At 32.9% G+C, this 18837-nt stretch overlaps 1 protein-coding gene across 3 annotated transcripts; it reads right to left on the minus strand.

Moving 5' to 3' along the window:
* Nucleotides 1–9003: 9003 nt before the first annotated feature.
* On the minus strand, nucleotides 9004–17037 carry LOC141721485 (uncharacterized). 3 transcript variants are annotated; one of them, XM_074524430.1, is made up of 5 exons: nucleotides 16736–17037; nucleotides 13017–15699; nucleotides 12242–12661; nucleotides 9489–11981; nucleotides 9004–9377 (listed from the first exon to the last, which is right to left on the minus strand). In XM_074524430.1, exons 2-4 carry the CDS (start codon nucleotides 15588–15590, stop codon nucleotides 9810–9812), a joined length of 5166 nt encoding a protein of 1721 aa, XP_074380531.1. In that variant the 5' UTR covers nucleotides 15591–15699; nucleotides 16736–17037; the 3' UTR covers nucleotides 9004–9377; nucleotides 9489–9809. The 3 variants fall into 3 exon arrangements, with proteins under 3 accessions (XP_074380531.1, XP_074380530.1, XP_074380529.1); XM_074524429.1 differs by having other exon boundaries at nucleotides 16678–17037; XM_074524428.1 differs by lacking the exon at nucleotides 16736–17037 and having other exon boundaries at nucleotides 13017–15845.
* Nucleotides 17038–18837: the final 1800 nt, after the last annotated feature.

Below are 18837 nucleotides of genomic sequence, written 5' to 3' on the forward strand. Positions count from 1 at the left end.
TTACTTTGATAATTATATATAGTTGTTTGAATTTACATATTTTCTGATCACAATTTACAATCACATAAACAACTGCATGTTTGAAATTTTGATAAATAAAGTTTGTACTAAACTAATTATTTACTTTGAATTGAAGAAAGTTATTTAATTCCTGAAAAATAAATTCAATCATAATTACTAATTCATAAACTATTAAAACATGTTTTGTTTTATTTCTAATAAAACAGCTAATTGATAAACTTTTATTAGTACTAATAATAGATATTATTCTATTAAGCTTTTAATAGAAAAGTTTCAATGTAACTGTATATGTATATGAATTTACCTTAGCTTTCATCATATGTAGCTTTCATCATATGTAGCTTTCATCAACTATTTGGAGCAGACACATCTATTGAATTCTTTTCTTTATATACTACAAACAATCATTTAATAATCTCATATAATCAAATTAAACCCATAAACAGTTAACTTTTGTTTTATAAATTTAGGTAGAATGGAACATGTTGAGCGTGTATGGCAATTTCCTCCTAATGATTGGGTGAAGATCAATGTCCATAGAGAGTATATCCAGAATGCTCCTGAAGGCGATAATAGAAATGGTATTGGTGTTGTTGTAAGAGATGCAGTAGGTCATCTTTTCAGACTTACTTATGGCACAATTCCATGACTCACAAATTTGAATAGTGCATTATGGGCTATTTTATTAGGTATGCGTCGTGCATTCCAGGATTCTTACGAACGGGTTATCATTGAAACCGACAATATACAAGCATACCGAGAATACAAATATTACAAAGAAGAAGGGATTACACCACATTCCAGACAGACTTTTAGACTTATTCTTTCAAGGCTTAGTGATAAGAACATCCGTTATGAACTTAATTTGGTTCATCCTAATAGGAATGCAGTTGCACGTCGTTTGGCAACACTTGAAAGACAGGAATCTCATGACCTTCGAACATTTGACAGGCCTGTTGCAGATATACAGAATTTCCTAAACATGGATTTAGGTATTGGGCCAGAGCAAGCAAGATTTCAGGACTTTGAAGTTAATGATCCCGAAATACCAATTGATGGTCAGGTTGTGCAAGTTTAAAATTCTTTCAATGTATGTGAATGTGATATATGTTTATCATGTAAGGAAGACATATTTGTATATAGAATAAACTGCATTTTTAATTGTTGTTCAATGTATATATATGTTTTTAAACATCTACAGTAAACACAACATGACAGTAATCCTACATAAATAATCAATCATAGTTGTAATTATTGCATAAAAATGTTTATTACTATCCTCCAAGTAGAGGAAGTAGAATACATCATCACAGCATATCGACTACAACATAATTTATATATTTCGAGCATAATCATCTAATAATATGCGAAGCTTTCCACTTTCTTCAACCAACATATCAGCACGAGCATTCAAAGTATTAAGATGTTCTTTCCATCCATCACCAAACTTTTTAAATGCACTTACCATTTCTTCTGTGTTCTGTTTGAATTTATTCTCATGACCATGTAGAGATGTGGACGTATCACCTAGGAATCTGCGTGAATCCACTGTATAAGAATGTGGAATTTCAATACTACTTTGTGATGATTCTCCATATTTTTTCCTTGATCCATTTTTCAGAGTACTCTCTATTTCGCTGTGAAAGATCGAAACTGAGTCCTTTAAATTTGTAATATAAAGCAATATAAATCATAAAAATAGATAAACATTTGAATATTACTTGAATTGTTCTTCAAGGCCAATAGAACGAGCAAACAATTCAGATTACCTATTTTCCGTTGTAGCATACATCTCTGGGTAGAAAATATTTGTTTCTTCCATGTCATTATTGAATTCTGCGCACGCTATAGCCAAATTTTGCAACTCTTGCTCCGCGACATTCTTTATGCCTGACCATCTCTTCCACTTCTCACTTCTTGAAGTCATTTTGTAATCTATAATATACATCTAAATTTTAAAAACACCCAAAGGTATATATACATAAGAGTATTGCTGGTAGTTTTTGGCAGTTATTTTCTGATAAATTTAACAGTTACCATGATCTGTAACAATCGAATGGTAGTTAACAATTTGAATTTTTTTTCCTGTTTTCAACTGTCATGTTACTCTTAATTTTTGATGTGTCCTTAAGGAAGGTGCTGATTAGGTCCTCATTTTGAGAAGATACTTTTAAAAAGGTTTACAAAAAACCATTTTACATGTGTTGGTGCATACTGTGCATATTCACATACTCATTCTTTTCCTCATGTTTGGAGATCGTCACTTCTACTGCAAGAGGAAGAGAATCAGGATCACTAAATTATTTTGGATTAATCATGTATCGGCCTATGAGTGCAACATTCTGATATCCCCGAAGTCTATCCGCACTTAAGTTCTGATATAAGTTCTGACGCCTTAAGTTCTGATAACTTCCTGTCTTCAGTAAGTTTTGATTTCCAGTTAAGTTCTGATTTGTGATGTCATGTCTAATCTGATTTGTTTAGTTTCAGAACTTATTATCAGAATATCAGAACTTAACTGGAAATCAGAACTTACTGAAGACAGGAAGTTATCATAACTTAAAGAGTCAGAACTAATATCAGAATTTAAGTGTGGATACACTTCAGGGATGAAAAATGGCTGATTTACAGGAGATGATCTGGAATAAACAAAAGAAGATATGCTTGGAGAGTTGGACAGTTAAATGACTTATATCCATTAAACAAAAAAGATGTTTATATTGCTTACTCGTGCATCAGCCTATGAATGCGGCTAAGTGTATGCATCAAAGTTTTTCAGAGTTAGGAATGTAATTAACATATGAATATGCAACCTATTATATACATCCTACTATTTTTGACAATTATCTATTATGGTTGGATTAATTTTATCGTGGAAATTAAATTTAAATACTATCCGTTTTAATCTTTAGTAGCATGACATCATGAATTGGAGTGGATGTTTTAACATTAATCACATTTTTGTACTTCTTGAACATGTCTGCCAATATATTTTTCAAATTAGATAGAACATTAAGGGGGATAAATTTTCACTTTATATGTAGTAATCATATATCCTCACAGACAAATTTGATGCATTTGCAAAAATAATATCCATATGTTGTAGTTTGACAATATCTGTGATGTACTTAACGTTAAATTCATATTTCTAACTTTATAGCTACTATGATTTACCTAAAAAAATATATGTGCCAACTAAAGAAAATTTTAAAAAAGATGTAGCAATCTCTTGAGATCGAATTTCAAGAGTTTATGATTTTCAAAAAAAAAAGTTTGTACGTTACATTATGCAAATCATTACAAACATACAGAGGTTTATGAGAGCAAACCAAATTTATAGATAAGCATGAAAACGAAAAAGGTAGAGTTTACCATGTGCATATTAGTCATCAACTTGAAAATATGTAAAAACTATATATTAGTATGCTATTGACAATAAAACGGCACTCCCATTTTAATATTAAGGATTTTGGTTCAAGGTTTCATCACCAGCCTTAAAACTTAAGTTGCATATAAAAATACAAAATTACAATATAATTCAATATAATTTAAAGCATAAGCACATGGAACACGTTCAAATTGATATAAAGAGTATTCCAACAGCATCACAATAACAAAATTCAATCTCCAAACTACATTGATAATGTTAAGTAGCAGGTTCAGATTTTAAGAAATATATGGAGGATAATTACTAATTGGGAGGATTGACTTCAATGTTAAAAGTTGGAACAATACTGTCTTACTGTAATGTGAAGCGCAGATTGTCATCCTCCTTTAAGTCAAGATCTTTGACAAATTTGCTCCATCCACGCGAAAATCTGGAAACTGTCCCGTTTAGCACTATTTTTATGTCCCAAACTCCTTGGCCAGTTCTGAACTTCACCATGTCTCCGCTTTTCCACATTTGATCTCGGAATCTTATAGTTCTAGGAATGTGCTGCACAATAGTTGAATATGTTAGCATAATTTGATAAGTCTGTTCCTGAATATAATACAACAAGGTATTCGAAATAGTTATATTATACTCTTATATATTATTATTTACCGCTCCATGACATTTAGAGTTCAAGAGACTTCCAGCCAATAATTTAGAAAACTGGAGATTCATTCCAACTTGCGCATCATGTGGATTGTTGTTTTCCATCAACTGCATATTCTGTATTCCAGCATTGTCCTGTGCAAGGTTATCATATCCTTCCACCTCCATCTCAGTTGACAGATCCAAAATTTCAACATTTTGTTCTAAGTACGGATATAAGACAATGTTAATTTCAAGACCACTGCTTATGTAAAAGGACCTTGCAAAGTAAATAAGGAAACAAAACATATGGCATACCAATTCCAGGAGGTGAATCTGTAACATTATCTTCAAAAAGAAAAAAATTGGCACTAGGCTTTCTCCTCCGATTACTTTCTGCTGTGGAACGTGTAATTTCCGTTCCTTCACACATAAAAATCCTTCCACAAAACTCACCATTCCCACCGAAACTGAATAATATCATATCATTCTCCACCAGACCAAAATACTTAATCAGTTGTTTTAGCCCATAAAGTATTCTTAATTTAGCATCGTATCTCACATCTCACAGAATCCCATTGATTATAATATGTTCAACACCAAGGAGATGCTTTTCAGTCTCCTGGCCTAAAAACCTTGGGATTGTCTGTTACAATGTTAAAACATAAAAGAATTATTGATCATTTACTAATAACATACAAGAATATGGGTAAAAAAACAATAGGTTACTCACAATATATCCAAGCTTCAAAGGAGCCTCAAAAAAAATCTTATAAATGATCTTCTTCCAATTCTATCCCCTGTTCGTTAATTATCAAATTTAAATTTATTACTAAATATATTTGAATCTTTCAGATATTAAAAGACTGATCTTTCAAAGAAAGTGTTGCACCCTCGTAGCAAAATCAAAAGAATTATGAGATACCTTCTTTTTTCTCAGCTTCCACTTCTTTCTCATTAAAAATAAAAAGTAGAACAATCTCTGGTAGCTCATGAGCCATATTCATAGCTATTACATCACCTGCACAGATATCCAACTCCTTCAGAACTCCAGACCATCCTTTCCCAAACCAACACTTTTCTCCAACCCCATGGATGAGTACATCCCATTTTCTGCAGTCATGCTTCAAACAGATCTTGGACATTCCTTTCCATCGCTTGTACAAATTTTCCAAATGAGTAGACAGTTCCAGTTCAATTGAGCACTTTGAATATTATTTTTAAGATAAGTAAACCAAATGTTTATACATATAAGGTAAATAATAAATTTATAGATAGAGAGAGTTGTTACCATATTATCCAAGTCCTCCATACTTGAGTATTGTCTGATCACCATCAAGGATTTTTCAAAATCAAGTCTTACAGCATTGTAGTGAATACAAGCAAGGTACCTCTCAGTAACATCATGATTATGACAATATATAAACTCATCCATAATCCAATTGTTATAGTTCTCTTTGTTGAAGAAAAATATTGGCTCAACTGATGGATGTGTAATCGAAACAACCATATGGTTGAAATACTGGATAGTAAAGTTGCTATACCCATAATAATCAAAAACAACAACATAATACATCTTTAAATCATAAAATCTCATAAATTCTTGAAGGCCGCAGATTTTTTTCGATACTTATCATATTCCGCATTCCAAACAGTTGTCTTGCACTTTAGGTGTAATTGGGAATGAAGTTTACTCCTGAATTTATCAATAAAACTAGACGGAACCCTCTGTAATTTTCGATAGATAATGCAGTGAGGTACAATATAAATTTAACTTCTTAATAACGTTCAAATACAATCAGTTAAAAACTTACAAATGCTCCATCCTCATCTTTCTCCACATTTGCAGAAACAAAACTGCCTAACGGTTTTCGTCCTCTACCTACATTTAACATTTATCAATCATGTATACCTAAGTTTTTAAATAAGCATCCAACAAGCAATTAAAAACATTGTCTGGCATATTTACCCATATCCCAGTCAACATTCCATGAGTCGTGCTTTCTCTTAAGTTCCCGAACATTGAAATTAAAAACTCAATCCAAAACAGTTCATGAAGAAATTTTCAAAAATTCGTGAATAATCTACTTTTGGAAATCTTATCAATTTGCTATACGGAAGCATAGGCATCCAGCGGTGAACTAATTATATCAATTTGAATTCAAATCATTGTCTATATGACTCCGAACTAAAACATGCAATCAACATCAATACGAACCCCCGACGATACTCTATCTCGCACGCGAACTACTGACGGACACAATACATACTAAACTCGGCTAAGTAAAGTTCAGTATTTGTTACTCTTATACATACAAATGGAGAATTACATATACAAATCTCATTAAACAAACTATTATCCATGAACTTTACAACCAATTGATAAACAACTAAAACATGGTTAGATGGGGATACTAACCTCCATAAATTGTTCATAATCTTCTGATTGAGAGAGTTGGTTTTCATGATTTGAAGTAGTAGCCATCGATTCTCCCCCGGCAGAGCTCTCTGTTCTATGTTTTGTTTGTAGTTAACGGTATTTTACCTAAATCCAACACTTTATGAACGATATGTTGGGTATGAATTACCTAATCTTTAAAATTTTAAATTCTTTTAAATTAAATATTACAATATACGGACTATTGGAATTGTGTAAAGATTATTAAATTAAATTTTACGTTTTATCATTAAAATCATATCATAACATAATATATTTTAATTTTAATCCTTATATGCTTATAAATTAATAATTATCACATTTTATAAATTTATAATTATCACGTTCTATGTTTTGTTTGTCGTTAACAGTATTGTGCCTAAATTCAACACTTTGTTAAAGATATGTTGGGTATGAATTACCTAATCTTAAAATATAAATCTAAAATCTTTTAAATAAAATATTATAATATACATGCTATTGAAACTTTGTAAATATTATTAAATTAAATCTTATGTTTTATCATTAAAATAATATAAGAACAAATTATATTTTAATTTGAATCTTTATATGAGTATAAATTAATAATTATCACATTTTATAAATTAATCAACACAAATTAAAAAACACATGCTGAAATTATTTTATTTTATTATTAATTAAATAAATTATTCTTAAATCATTTCCTTAATAAAATTGTAATATACCTTAAAATTAATCTATATCATATGAAAAAACGTGAAACATGCGCTGATTTTATTACAAACAAAAATTAAAATTAGTTAATTATGTTTTAAAACAAAAAATATGACAACACGACATATATTTTTCTAACATACGTGAAAAAGTATATCCGCGTACATTTTTTTCATTAACTGAAAAGTTACGTAAATATTTCTCTCTATATTATTTAATATTTTTAAAAAAATTAAATATATTTAGAACGCGTAGCGCAGGCAAAAATTCCTAGTTTACTAAACATATAATGTGACGATGTTTTTGGGTCGGGTCATGTAGTCAAATTTCGAGTATTTTTTAAACAATGAGCCAAGTTCTAAACTGTATTGACTCATTATAATTCGAACTTATCCAAATATGTAATACCAATATAGATTATTTATATACAAGCGATTCTATTTTTAATATTTTTTAAAAAATTATATATGTACATTTTAATTACTTTTTATAATAAAAAATATGTTAAAAGTATAAGACATATATTTTCAAACTAAAAAATGATTAATAAATAAGATAATAATCCATTTATGTATTATGCCTAATTTTATATCTAGAATTCAATTCTTTTAAATTAACTGTACAAATATTCAACTAACTATCTTTTTTTTGTCGAATTCAAATAAGTATATAAAATATTCATTTAGCACACTTACATATTATGTGTATGATAAAAATCATATGTGACAATATGGTGTAGTGGTAAGAGGTTGTATAATTGAATGAAATAACTTGAGTTTGATTCCCACAAACCACATTTTTTATATAAATATTAAAAACATGGGTAATTTAGTCTTTTTAATGAGATTTTTTAATCTCATAAAATTATACTCTTGTTCTCCTATTATATATAGAAGAGATTTCAAAAATTAAAAAATGACACGTGTCATTTTGAGAACATTTTAGTTTTTTCAATGAGACTTTTTAATCTCATTAAATTATACCCTTGTTCTCCTATTATATATAGAAAAGATTTCAGAAATTAAAAGATGACACGTGTCATTTTGAGAAAGTTTTTGGAAAAAAAATTGGATATGTAATATTGCTCGTTACGAGAACCCTCGTATTAAATATTAAATAACATTATCGCTTAATGCAACCCTGCTCACGAGTAAGAAGAAGAACCACCTACAATTTTTTAAAAACATCTCATACTCAAATAAAAAGAGTTGATATGAATGATTAGAAAAAAAGAATTAATAGAAAAGTATTGGTGGAGCTTTATCCGTCAATGAATTGAGTTGTGATGGAAGATTTTCATGAATAGAATTAGTACTAATAGTGAATATTTGAATTATAAATTTGGCTTTTAAATTAAACGAAATAGCCGAAAGATCATTGTCCTCAACTACACTGAATCCACATGTAATGCCTCTGCTCTTTACCAAATTAATAGTGATCAAAATGTTATATTAAATTGAACTCTATCTTCCTTGGTTTCGGGGAGCCTCAAGGATCTAGCTCTAACCCCTTAAACATTTCGAATTCGAGGGACTATAAATTTTCTCTTTTCATCTTATGATCGCGTACTTGTACAGGATCTTTGCATTACAGTGATTGATTTCATGCATATCTAGTTGTTGTTTTTATCGTAGGGAACTCGCAGTCCGCTACCCTTCGGGTGCGCGCCGGGTAAATCCTCCGGGCTCACGCAATAACCTGTAAATCACGTGAACCAAAATAAAACGCATTTAAGCGACGGGCTCCGACTCAGGAGGCATTCGAATTCGTGACCCAGAGGCTAAATATTTTGGAATGCATATTGCAGATAAAATGACAAATGGGTGCGGGGGTTAGAGAAGTCAAGAACACAATTACTATTTTACATAATTAATATTAATAATGCAAATAACATTTTGGATAGCGATAAAACAAGACTTGCCCAAAAAGTATTCCATCAGAACCTATGTTGTGAATGTCTTTGATTTTATAGATTGCCAAGCCAGTTCGCGATATAGTGCAGCGGAAAGTAGGGTTCGGATTCATTGTATGAGCCTGAGGGTTACAATATACATTCAGTGGGATTTGATAGTTTGAGTTGGATTCATTGTTCGGCTTATGAAGCTGTAGGATGGTACGTTTGTTGTTAGACTCCACTTCCAGGCTGACAACTTCTAAGACAGGACATTCAGTATAAACTTGAAAGCCACGAGGAAGCTTCTTAATCTGCAATACAATATTGCAAAAAATAAAAAATTTCAGTTACTATTGTTTTAACTTACGGGTACTCCTAAAACGTCAAGAATGTTATGTACGTATCAAAAGAACATAACATACAATGTTGGGTCTATGCTTGCATCAACTTGTGTTGGAACCTTGGAATTTCGTTCTGTGGCTGAGCCGAGTACAATCTCCGCTGGCCAAGAATCTTTGTCAAACAGCCTGTTGATTTATAGAGTACAGTTTATTACATTGGTACAACCATTTGATAGAGATTTTGGACTAAGTTGTCATACTTATAAAACATTTTCTGCATTTTCCTATCTCGTGATTACAAAAACAGTTTCTGCATTTTCCTATCTCGTGATTACAAATAATCCAAAAACAGTACTGTACAAGTCCGGTCTTCATTTCGTTCTTGAGTAATTCCAGTCGGCTCTAGACGGAGGCTTTTTTTTCTTCAATTCTCTCTGATTGTGTTCCCAGTTGTTGACTACTGTAACTTGACTCTCCAGTACAATGACTTGAGTAGCTTCCTCTTTTGTGATTCTGTCTTATGCATTCGTTTAAGTCTTGAATTCCTTCTTCAATGCACCCGTCGATAGTAACACGTACTGCTGATGTGTTTGTTCTCGAGAAACTGAAATATTCTATCCGGGGACATTCCCTCAGCAGAAATGTACGTAATTGGGGCATGTTGAAAACATAGGTCAGACTACTACTGAAACTTTTGAGGTTTGGCAAAGATTTAAGAGTAATTGATCCGAGTCCATGGAATGTAATACTCTTATCAATTATCTCAGAAGTTTCATCAACCTCAACCTCCTCAACAATGTTTTCCAGTGATTCGCAGTCAGATACATCCAATTTTATAAGTTTTTGGATTTCTCGGAACATTGAAGACGTGAAAAGAACAGAAAGTCCACAGCCAACAATTTCCACGTGCCTTAGAGTCGGCATATGACACTCAAAAGTTGCACCGTAGAAAATCCTTTTGACCTTTGGTAAACCTTGAAAATTGACCATAGAGAGACGATTAAGTGTGATAATCTTGTCACTCGTACCTGGACTTTCATCCTCACAAATGCTTTCCAACAATTCGCAATTAAGTACGCTTAATTTTGTGAGTAGTTTGAGATTGTTGAAGACTGAGCGTGTGAAAAGTGCATTAGATAATCCACAGCAATCTACTTTCACTACCCATAGATTCGGCATATGGAACTCGTAATTTGCATTATGGAAACAACTTTTGAGGTTTGGCAAATGTTCAAGACTAACAAATGAGAGACTATGAGAAATGATACTCTTGCCATTTATCTCAAAAGTTTCATCAACCCCAACCTCCTTAACAATGTGTTCCAAGGATTCGCAGTTAGATACGTTCAATTTTCTAAGTTGTTGGATTTCTCGGAACACTGAAGACGTGAAAAGAACAGAAAGTCCACAGCCAACAATATTTATGCGATCTAGAGCCGGCATATGACACTCAAAAGTTGCACCGTAGAAAATGCTTTTGACCTTTGGTAAACCTTGAAAATTGACCATAGAGAGACGATTAAGTGTGATAATCTTGTCACTCGTACCTGGACTTTCATCCTCACAAATGCTTTCCAACAATTCGCAATTAAGTACGCTTAATTCTCCGAGTCGTTTGAGATTGTTGAAGACTGAGCGTGTGAAAAGTGCATTAGATAATCCACAGCAATCTACTTTCACTTTCCTTAGATCCGGCATATGGAACTCGTAATTTGCATTATGGAAACAACTTTTGAGGTTTGGTAAATGTTCAAGACTAACAAATGAGAGTCTATGAGAAATGATACTCTTACCATTCATCTCATAAGTTACATCAACCCCAACCTCCTTAACAATGTGTTCCAAGGATTCGCAGTGAGATACATTCAAGTTTTCAAGTTGTTTGAATTCTCGGAACACCGATGGCGTGAAAAGAGCAGAGAGTCCACAACGAGATATTGTCACTTTCTTTAGGGCCGGCATATAGCACTGGTTCGTTGCACCGAAGAAAATGCTTTTCAACTTTGGTAAACCTTGAATATCAACCGTACAGACTTTATTAAGTGTGATAAACTTGTCACTCGTATCTGCACTTTCATCAGCCCTTGCATCCTCAAAGATGCTCTCCAACATTTCGCAATTAAGTACGCATAATTCTTTAAGTTGTTTGAGATTTTTGAAGACTGATCGTCTGAAAAGTGTATCAGAAAATCCACAGTAATATACATTCACTCTCTTTATAACCGGCATATGGAACTCATAATTTGCATTATGGAAAAAACTTTTGAGGTTTGGCAAATTTTGAAGAGCAACTTCCGTAAGTTGAGAGAGCGTGATAATCTTGTTGCAAGTCTCATCTCCCCTTAAATCCTCAACAATGTTCTCCAACAATTCACAATTCCGTACTTCTAAGTTTTTGAGCTGGAATTTTTTGAACATAGAGAAGGTGAAAAGAGTTGAGAGTACACAGCTATCAACTTTCACCTTCTTTAAAGCTGGAGTATGGAACTCAAAATTTGAACCATGAAGAAAACTCTTGAGAGCAGGCAAGCTTTCAAGAACAATTGACGAGAGTTGAAGGAGTCTGAAGGGAACCTACAGAAATCAATGAGACGTCACCTTGTCTATACAATTCTACCTGTATATGAAAAACTGAAAACTGCGCTAGCTAATCTGCTATACATAAACACAGATATCTCAAAATCTTGATTAAAAATTAAAAATTAACACTATTTTGGAGGCAAATTGTCAAGTGTGCACTGTACATGTATATATAGTTACTAATGGTAGAAGGTCTTTACCCCATCATATAAATGTAGAAATGGATTCATTTAGCAATATATATTTTTATGTACCTTGCACGTATTAGCTTTCCCACTCTGGCAGCACCAAACGCTAGTCAAACTTTGCAAATTAACTAGCTCTAGAATCGTTAACTCAGGGAACAGCATATCATCACTAGTGATTAATTGTTCACCTGCCTCAATAATCTCTGTCATCTTCTCACAATTTTTTACAGTCAATTCCTTAAGGTGCGTAAGATCAATTGCGACAGAAGGGAGGAACATGGTTCTCAAACTGCTGCATTCATATATGTGTATCTGTTCCAGATTATGTACCTTATGCATCATGGCCTGTGGAATCACAGTTTCCAGTTTATCACATTTTCCTACACGAAGATGACGCAGTTTGTCATTGTAGCAGTCCTTCCCCCAAATAACACTTGTATATGGCAACGACCTAATTTTCAGTTCTTCCAAGGAAGGGAACCTAACCTGCAGCATATACCAACGAATTACATTTTTTTTTTGTTTTCTAGTATTGTTTCAGCAAATCATCCTATGTGCTATTTTCTTTCAACATTTGATTATGTTTTTATACATAAAAATTATAAGTTAGCGGTGATAATAAATTATTAAGGGAGCTGATATATGGACGCCCTCACTTTACAGATGTACACCCTTTATCGGATTTTAGACCAAATCACCTTTTGTTTTAGATGAAAATAATTTGAAGTTGAATTTGCACATGAGAATATTTTGGTCTTCATCCTAAAGCGAGGGTGTGCATCAACAAAGCGAGGGTGTACACATGTCAGCTCCCATGCATTATTAAGTAAGAAAAACATACCTCTCGGTCAAGAAAAGGCTGATATTGAGCAGAGGGATCCATTGATGATGTTGAACCTGAATATGCATTTTTCTTTTGGGCATAGAAGCCCGCGAGTCTCGGACAACCTTTTATTGTCAGTGATTTCAAGTTAGAGAAAGTTATGATTTCTCCTTCACTTGTGCCTTCATTTACTATGATGGCTTCCATAGACTCACAATTAAACACACGTAGCTTTTGCAGCTGTACCAGACTTTTTGCAATATTGTTGCAGAAGAGGTATTTTAATTCAGAGCAGCTTTCAATATCTAAAATGGTTAGTTTGGAGAAACATGTTACCTCATGTTGAAAACTATACTGAATCTCATCCTGTGATATACTTGCTAGGTTGCCCATGTTGTGACATTTTTTAATGTACAGTTTTTTCAAGTCTCCAAATGCTCCCTTGTGGCCAATGTAAATGCTACTCAGTTCAACATTGCTGTTCTGCAATCTCACTTCTTCAGCCATTGCTATCAAACCTTCCCAGAATTGCCAGTGATTGCCAATCAACTCAATCGACCTCATTAATGGACCTCTTGAAAGTTGCCTCGGAGTCTCAATAAGCCCTCCGGGCCCACCCACAAGTATATCGTAGCTAACTATATAATTAGACAATGCATTTGTACCATGAAAAGTACTACCAACGGGGAAACTAAATTGTAAACTTCTCAGATGAGTCAATTTACTGATCTCCATCACTATGGGCTCCTCCTGATATTCTTCTCCGTCAATGTGGAATCCCTCCGGTATATGTAATTCTTCCAGACTGGATAGAGTAGATATGAAATTTGGCACCACTAACAAATTTATATTTTGGATCTTTAGCTTTTGAAGACATGTCAGGTTTGCTACTTTCAGCGGCCTTGGGAGATAACAATCATAAATCCATAGAGATTTTAGCTTTGCGGGAAAGAGACTAGCATTTGTCTTGCTTATGTCACACCCTAAAAAAGTAACCGTCCTGAGATTACCCAAGTCTTGAAGAGAGAACTGCTCCAAAGAAATTTTGACATTTTGTAGCATCAGAGAACTGAGATACGCAAACATTTTGAAAAAGCCGCCTGAAAATTTTTGTGGGTGGTTGTTGCTTTGGAGCCACAAGGTATGCAGGTCCTTGCATACCATGTCCTCATCAAAATAAACATCAGAAGTCTCCATGTCTAAACGTAAGAGTTTTCCAGTACAACAACCAGCATCAGAAGGAAAATACTGTGAGTTGCATTTTACGTGTAAAAATGCATATGTAGGATCTGTGGAAGCCATGAATCTTGCCACATCTCTGATGATATCATGAACTTTAGGTCCAGAGCCCAGCAGCAAAGAAGATGTCTTGAGAGAGTTAACCATGTTAAGAACTCTTGATTCTCCTCCATCCGGGTTTATAAGCTTGGAGCCTGTTGCTAACTGGACTAGCATCTTCAAATCGATGATAGCATCTTCAGGAAAGAAAGAGCACAGAAAGAGACATGACTTTGCATCATCATGTTGTAAATAATCAATACTCAATTTGATACACTTGTATACTTTTGGTTCCACTCCAACAATATTTTGAAATTTTCCCGTTTCAAGTTGATGATGTGCATCCTTCCACGAATTGTGAGGCTCGTCTTTCAGTGCTTTTCCAACCGCGTGAATGAGTAATGGTAAATGACCACACTCATCACACACTCTTTGTACCAAGGATTCATCCTGCAGAGAGTTTATTTTATCTGCACCGACAGTGTTCTTGAACAGATTCAAAGCCTCGCCAGGACTCAAGGTATTGATCTCGACAAGATGCTCGCACTTGTTACCCTTTAACACATCTTCCTTTCGAGATGTAAAGAGGATTTTAGAACCCTTGGAACTACTACCATCGCCAAATGGAGTTCCAATAATATCGTCCAAGGGAATCTCACTCCAAACATCGTCTAATATAAGGAGAATCTTACCCACATTCCTTATACTGGATTCCAGCTGAGAAGCTCTTCTATTCACATCTTGCGACTCCAGATTGCAATTTACAAGGCCAGCAACCTGGTCTTGTAACTTTAAATTGTCTATGTTTTCACTGCCAACATCTACTCGTACCACATCTTTGAAAATCTTGTCCTTCAGGGCATCTTCCCAAAATTTTTCCATCATTCTAGTTTTCCCAACTCCTGCCATTCCATAGATTCCATGGATCAGAGGACTATCTTCGTTTACTAGCGCATCCCAGAGTTTCTTATAGACATCTTTTCTGGATTCAAACTCTTCGTATGCGGTATCAGGTTTTGGTTTGTTTTGAAATGGTGAAAGATCTGCAATATCTCTAGTTAGGTGATCCTTTCCGGTGCTAGTGAGTTGAGCTACAGCTGTGGCCTTTTTGAACGCGTTCCTTCCCCGTTGAAAACGGGAGACAGGATTCGGTATTGGCAGGCTCTTGATGCAGTTGCATGAAGAAGGTGGCAACTCTGTTGTTGCACTCTTCTGGATCTCTTCTTCCACCTCTTTTTGCCATTTGGATACATGGGCTTTGATTATTTTACCATTAGCTTTTTCTTTCTTAACTTCGTTGGACATGTTGTTCATCTCAATTTTAAGCTTTTCAGTTTCGGAATTGAGTTGGACTTCAAGAGACTTATAACGGAACACGTAACGGAAACCACGAAACACAGCATCAACTGCTTTATCAGATACCCTGTCCACAAATTTTCCCACCAATGGAATGTCAGCTAGACCCACCATGATTATAAGAACTCGAAGATGCAGTTCTAATTGCTAAGAATGCAATAGAAGCACAAAAGAAGAAATTGAAGTAAGAGAAAAGGATGCACGGAGGCAGTAGCTGAATACTGAGATTGATGCCATAGTTGCAGGGTTTAACGTACACTATATACTAGTATTGGCGTGTAGTGTTTAAAATATAAACTCACCTAATCAACATTTAAAATTTGTGTTAACAGCCTGGAGAGTTGAAGTAAATGGATGGTTAGCCATATAATAAGGATACTAATTTGTAATTAGCAATAATGCAAATGTTTTGGTTCATTCATGGCGCAATCACCTGACGTGCATCGGGTCAAATCACATCTCCTCCTTTCTTAAAAAACACAAAAAGTCCATGCAGCATGTAAGGATATTTTGAATTTACAAAAAAAAAGACATATAATCAATAATTAAAAATTCATTTCACATATTCGGATACTAAATATAATATTAAAAAATTATAACAACCAGTTAGCATCATAATTTTTTTTAATGACTTATAAATACGCATTAAAACTTTTGTTATTATGTTTAAATATATTCGAAAAATTAATACTTTAATGATAATATAAATAATAGAGATTGGATTAGTGATTAATAACTACAATATCAAATTGTCAGCCAGCTCATTATATAATTTAAAATTTAAGGTGCAAGGTTTTTTTAGTGCTAAGTTGCTTTTCTAACAAACATGTGAGATGTGTGCATGGTGTTTGTCAACGATTTATCGATTAATCGAATAGAATAACATTTTTTCGACATCGAGTAAATCTTAGTTAGTAGTTGAGTATCAATCTTAGCAAGGTGGTTGAACAACGTAGTTATAGTTGAGTAAATCTTAGTTAGTAGACTCTCAAGTCATGTAATAATCAAGCTGAACTTTTCAAAGCAATAACAAGATTTTTCTTACATGTTATTCATGCTTCACTTATGCCAAGTGTTTAAACAGTTTAAGGTTGATGCCAGACCTTTAAGCTCCTTTACTTCCATTGCTTCCGCTAACACAGGCTCTTTGAGACATTAACACAAACACTTTGCGAGCAATTCACTGAGATACACAAAAATCCTTTGACTCGCTGTCTTTCTCCAACTGAGTCAACTCAATGGCTCAACAAAACCCATCCGAGTTGCTAAACTCATCTATCGAGTGTTCAATCAATCCACTGCCTTAATCTCTCTCCCCAATATAAACCTTTACTACATTTAAGGCTACAGGCCCCCAACATACAACAGTGTAGTTTTTTTATGGGTGGTCGTAAATACAGTAAAAATGTGCTTAACGCCGCATCTATACTTTCCTGGCCTTGGCTGCATATATCATTTTATGAAATCTAATTTTTTTTTTCAAAATATCATTAAATTTTTATAAATTTTAAATTAAATATTATCAGATTTTTAAATATAAATTTAAGTAGATGTTGGCCAAAAATAACACATTTTTTAAAATTGGTGACCAAAATAACAAATTTGAAAAATACGGCCAAAAATATCGACGAAATACATTTTTTCAGATTGGTTATTTGAAATACGCTTTCTCAAATTGAGTATATGCCCGAATACCCATTTTCAGATTGGGTATTTCAACTAATTTTTTTTATTTTTTTTAAATTGAAATACGCATTCTGATATTAGGTATACTAGTTGGTAATCCGTGCGAAACACGACCCAACATTAAAAATAATAGTATCACATTATTATTTCCATAAAACTGAAACATATAATCCATGCAAAATACACATCTAAATATAATATATAAAATGCTGTTAAAATATGTAGTTTAAAAATCGAAGTTAAGCGTTACTCTAAAATTTCACTGTATGCATACACCTAATTAGTTACCTATATAAACATGTTAATTTACTAATACGATTATTTTATAGTAAACCAACACTTTGGATGTTCAGCAACAAATAAAAATTGAATGAAAATAAAATTTACAGAGAGTAAAAGTTAATTTTAGTCAGTTGAGATTATAGTACATAAAATTTTAAAATTAGTTGTATAATTATCTAGTGAGTACCAAGATTTGGGACGCTTACTAGTATTGATAGTTGATAACATGTGCGAAATATGGGCCCGAGACTAAAAATATCGGATTAACATTTGTAGAGAATTATTCATAATCCGTGCGCAACACGAATTAAAATTAATATATTAATATCAAATATTAAATTGGTAATTGTAAAAAATAGTTATGTGGTTAAAAAGAATCGAATCAGTTATGAAATTTTTCACTATAATTCTAGTTTTACATTGTTTTACTTGATATAGAAATTTAACATATTAGTTTTATTTTTGTGAAACGAAGTTTATCTCTATCTTATGAACCAAATATCTGTTCTTTAGATAATTTAGTATAATTTGATAATTATCTTATAATTAGCCTTTTCAATATAGTTTATTTAATATTAGTTATTATCGATAAAAATTAATTTACAAATTAAAAGTAAATAGATGTTATTAAACTTAATTTAATATTACTTAATATAATCTAAATACAACCCATAAATCTGTTATTGTTAAAATATGATTTTTAATTTAAAGTAAATAAACGTTGTGGTGGACAGTAACAAATACGATCGTTAAATCAATAATTTTCAGTTTAAAAGTCAATAAATGTTACTAAAGTCATTTTTCATTACTTAATTATTTTTAAAATAATGTTATAGAAAACAAAGTTTACAGAGAATAGAAGTCAATTCGTGTTAATAGTTTACTTTGTAGTTAATAATTTTTCAAAATAGGCATTCAGAAGGTGTTGACGTTGCTATAATACCTTTGGATGGAAAGGATGTAGCATAAACACCCTTTCCAGTTGAATAGAAAACCCTCAAAGGGTCAGTGGATGGGCCACTGAGGTATAACCTGAGGTATAAACAATGCAGAAGTCTCCAAGTTAAAGTTAGAGAGACTTTCACGATATGCCACTGATATCGAAAAGCAACCTTGTTGCGTTTCAACTGGACTAAAACTATATCGCTTCATCATCTCTTCCTCTGACCTTGAGAATGGAGCAGCAAAAGAAGAAACCTTGTAATATTTTATTGTTGATTTGCAGATTTCTGATGAT

Source organism: Apium graveolens, chromosome 4 (genome assembly GCF_009905375.1).
Source record: "Apium graveolens cultivar Ventura chromosome 4, ASM990537v1, whole genome shotgun sequence".
Taxonomy (NCBI): Eukaryota; Viridiplantae; Streptophyta; class Magnoliopsida; order Apiales; family Apiaceae; genus Apium; species Apium graveolens.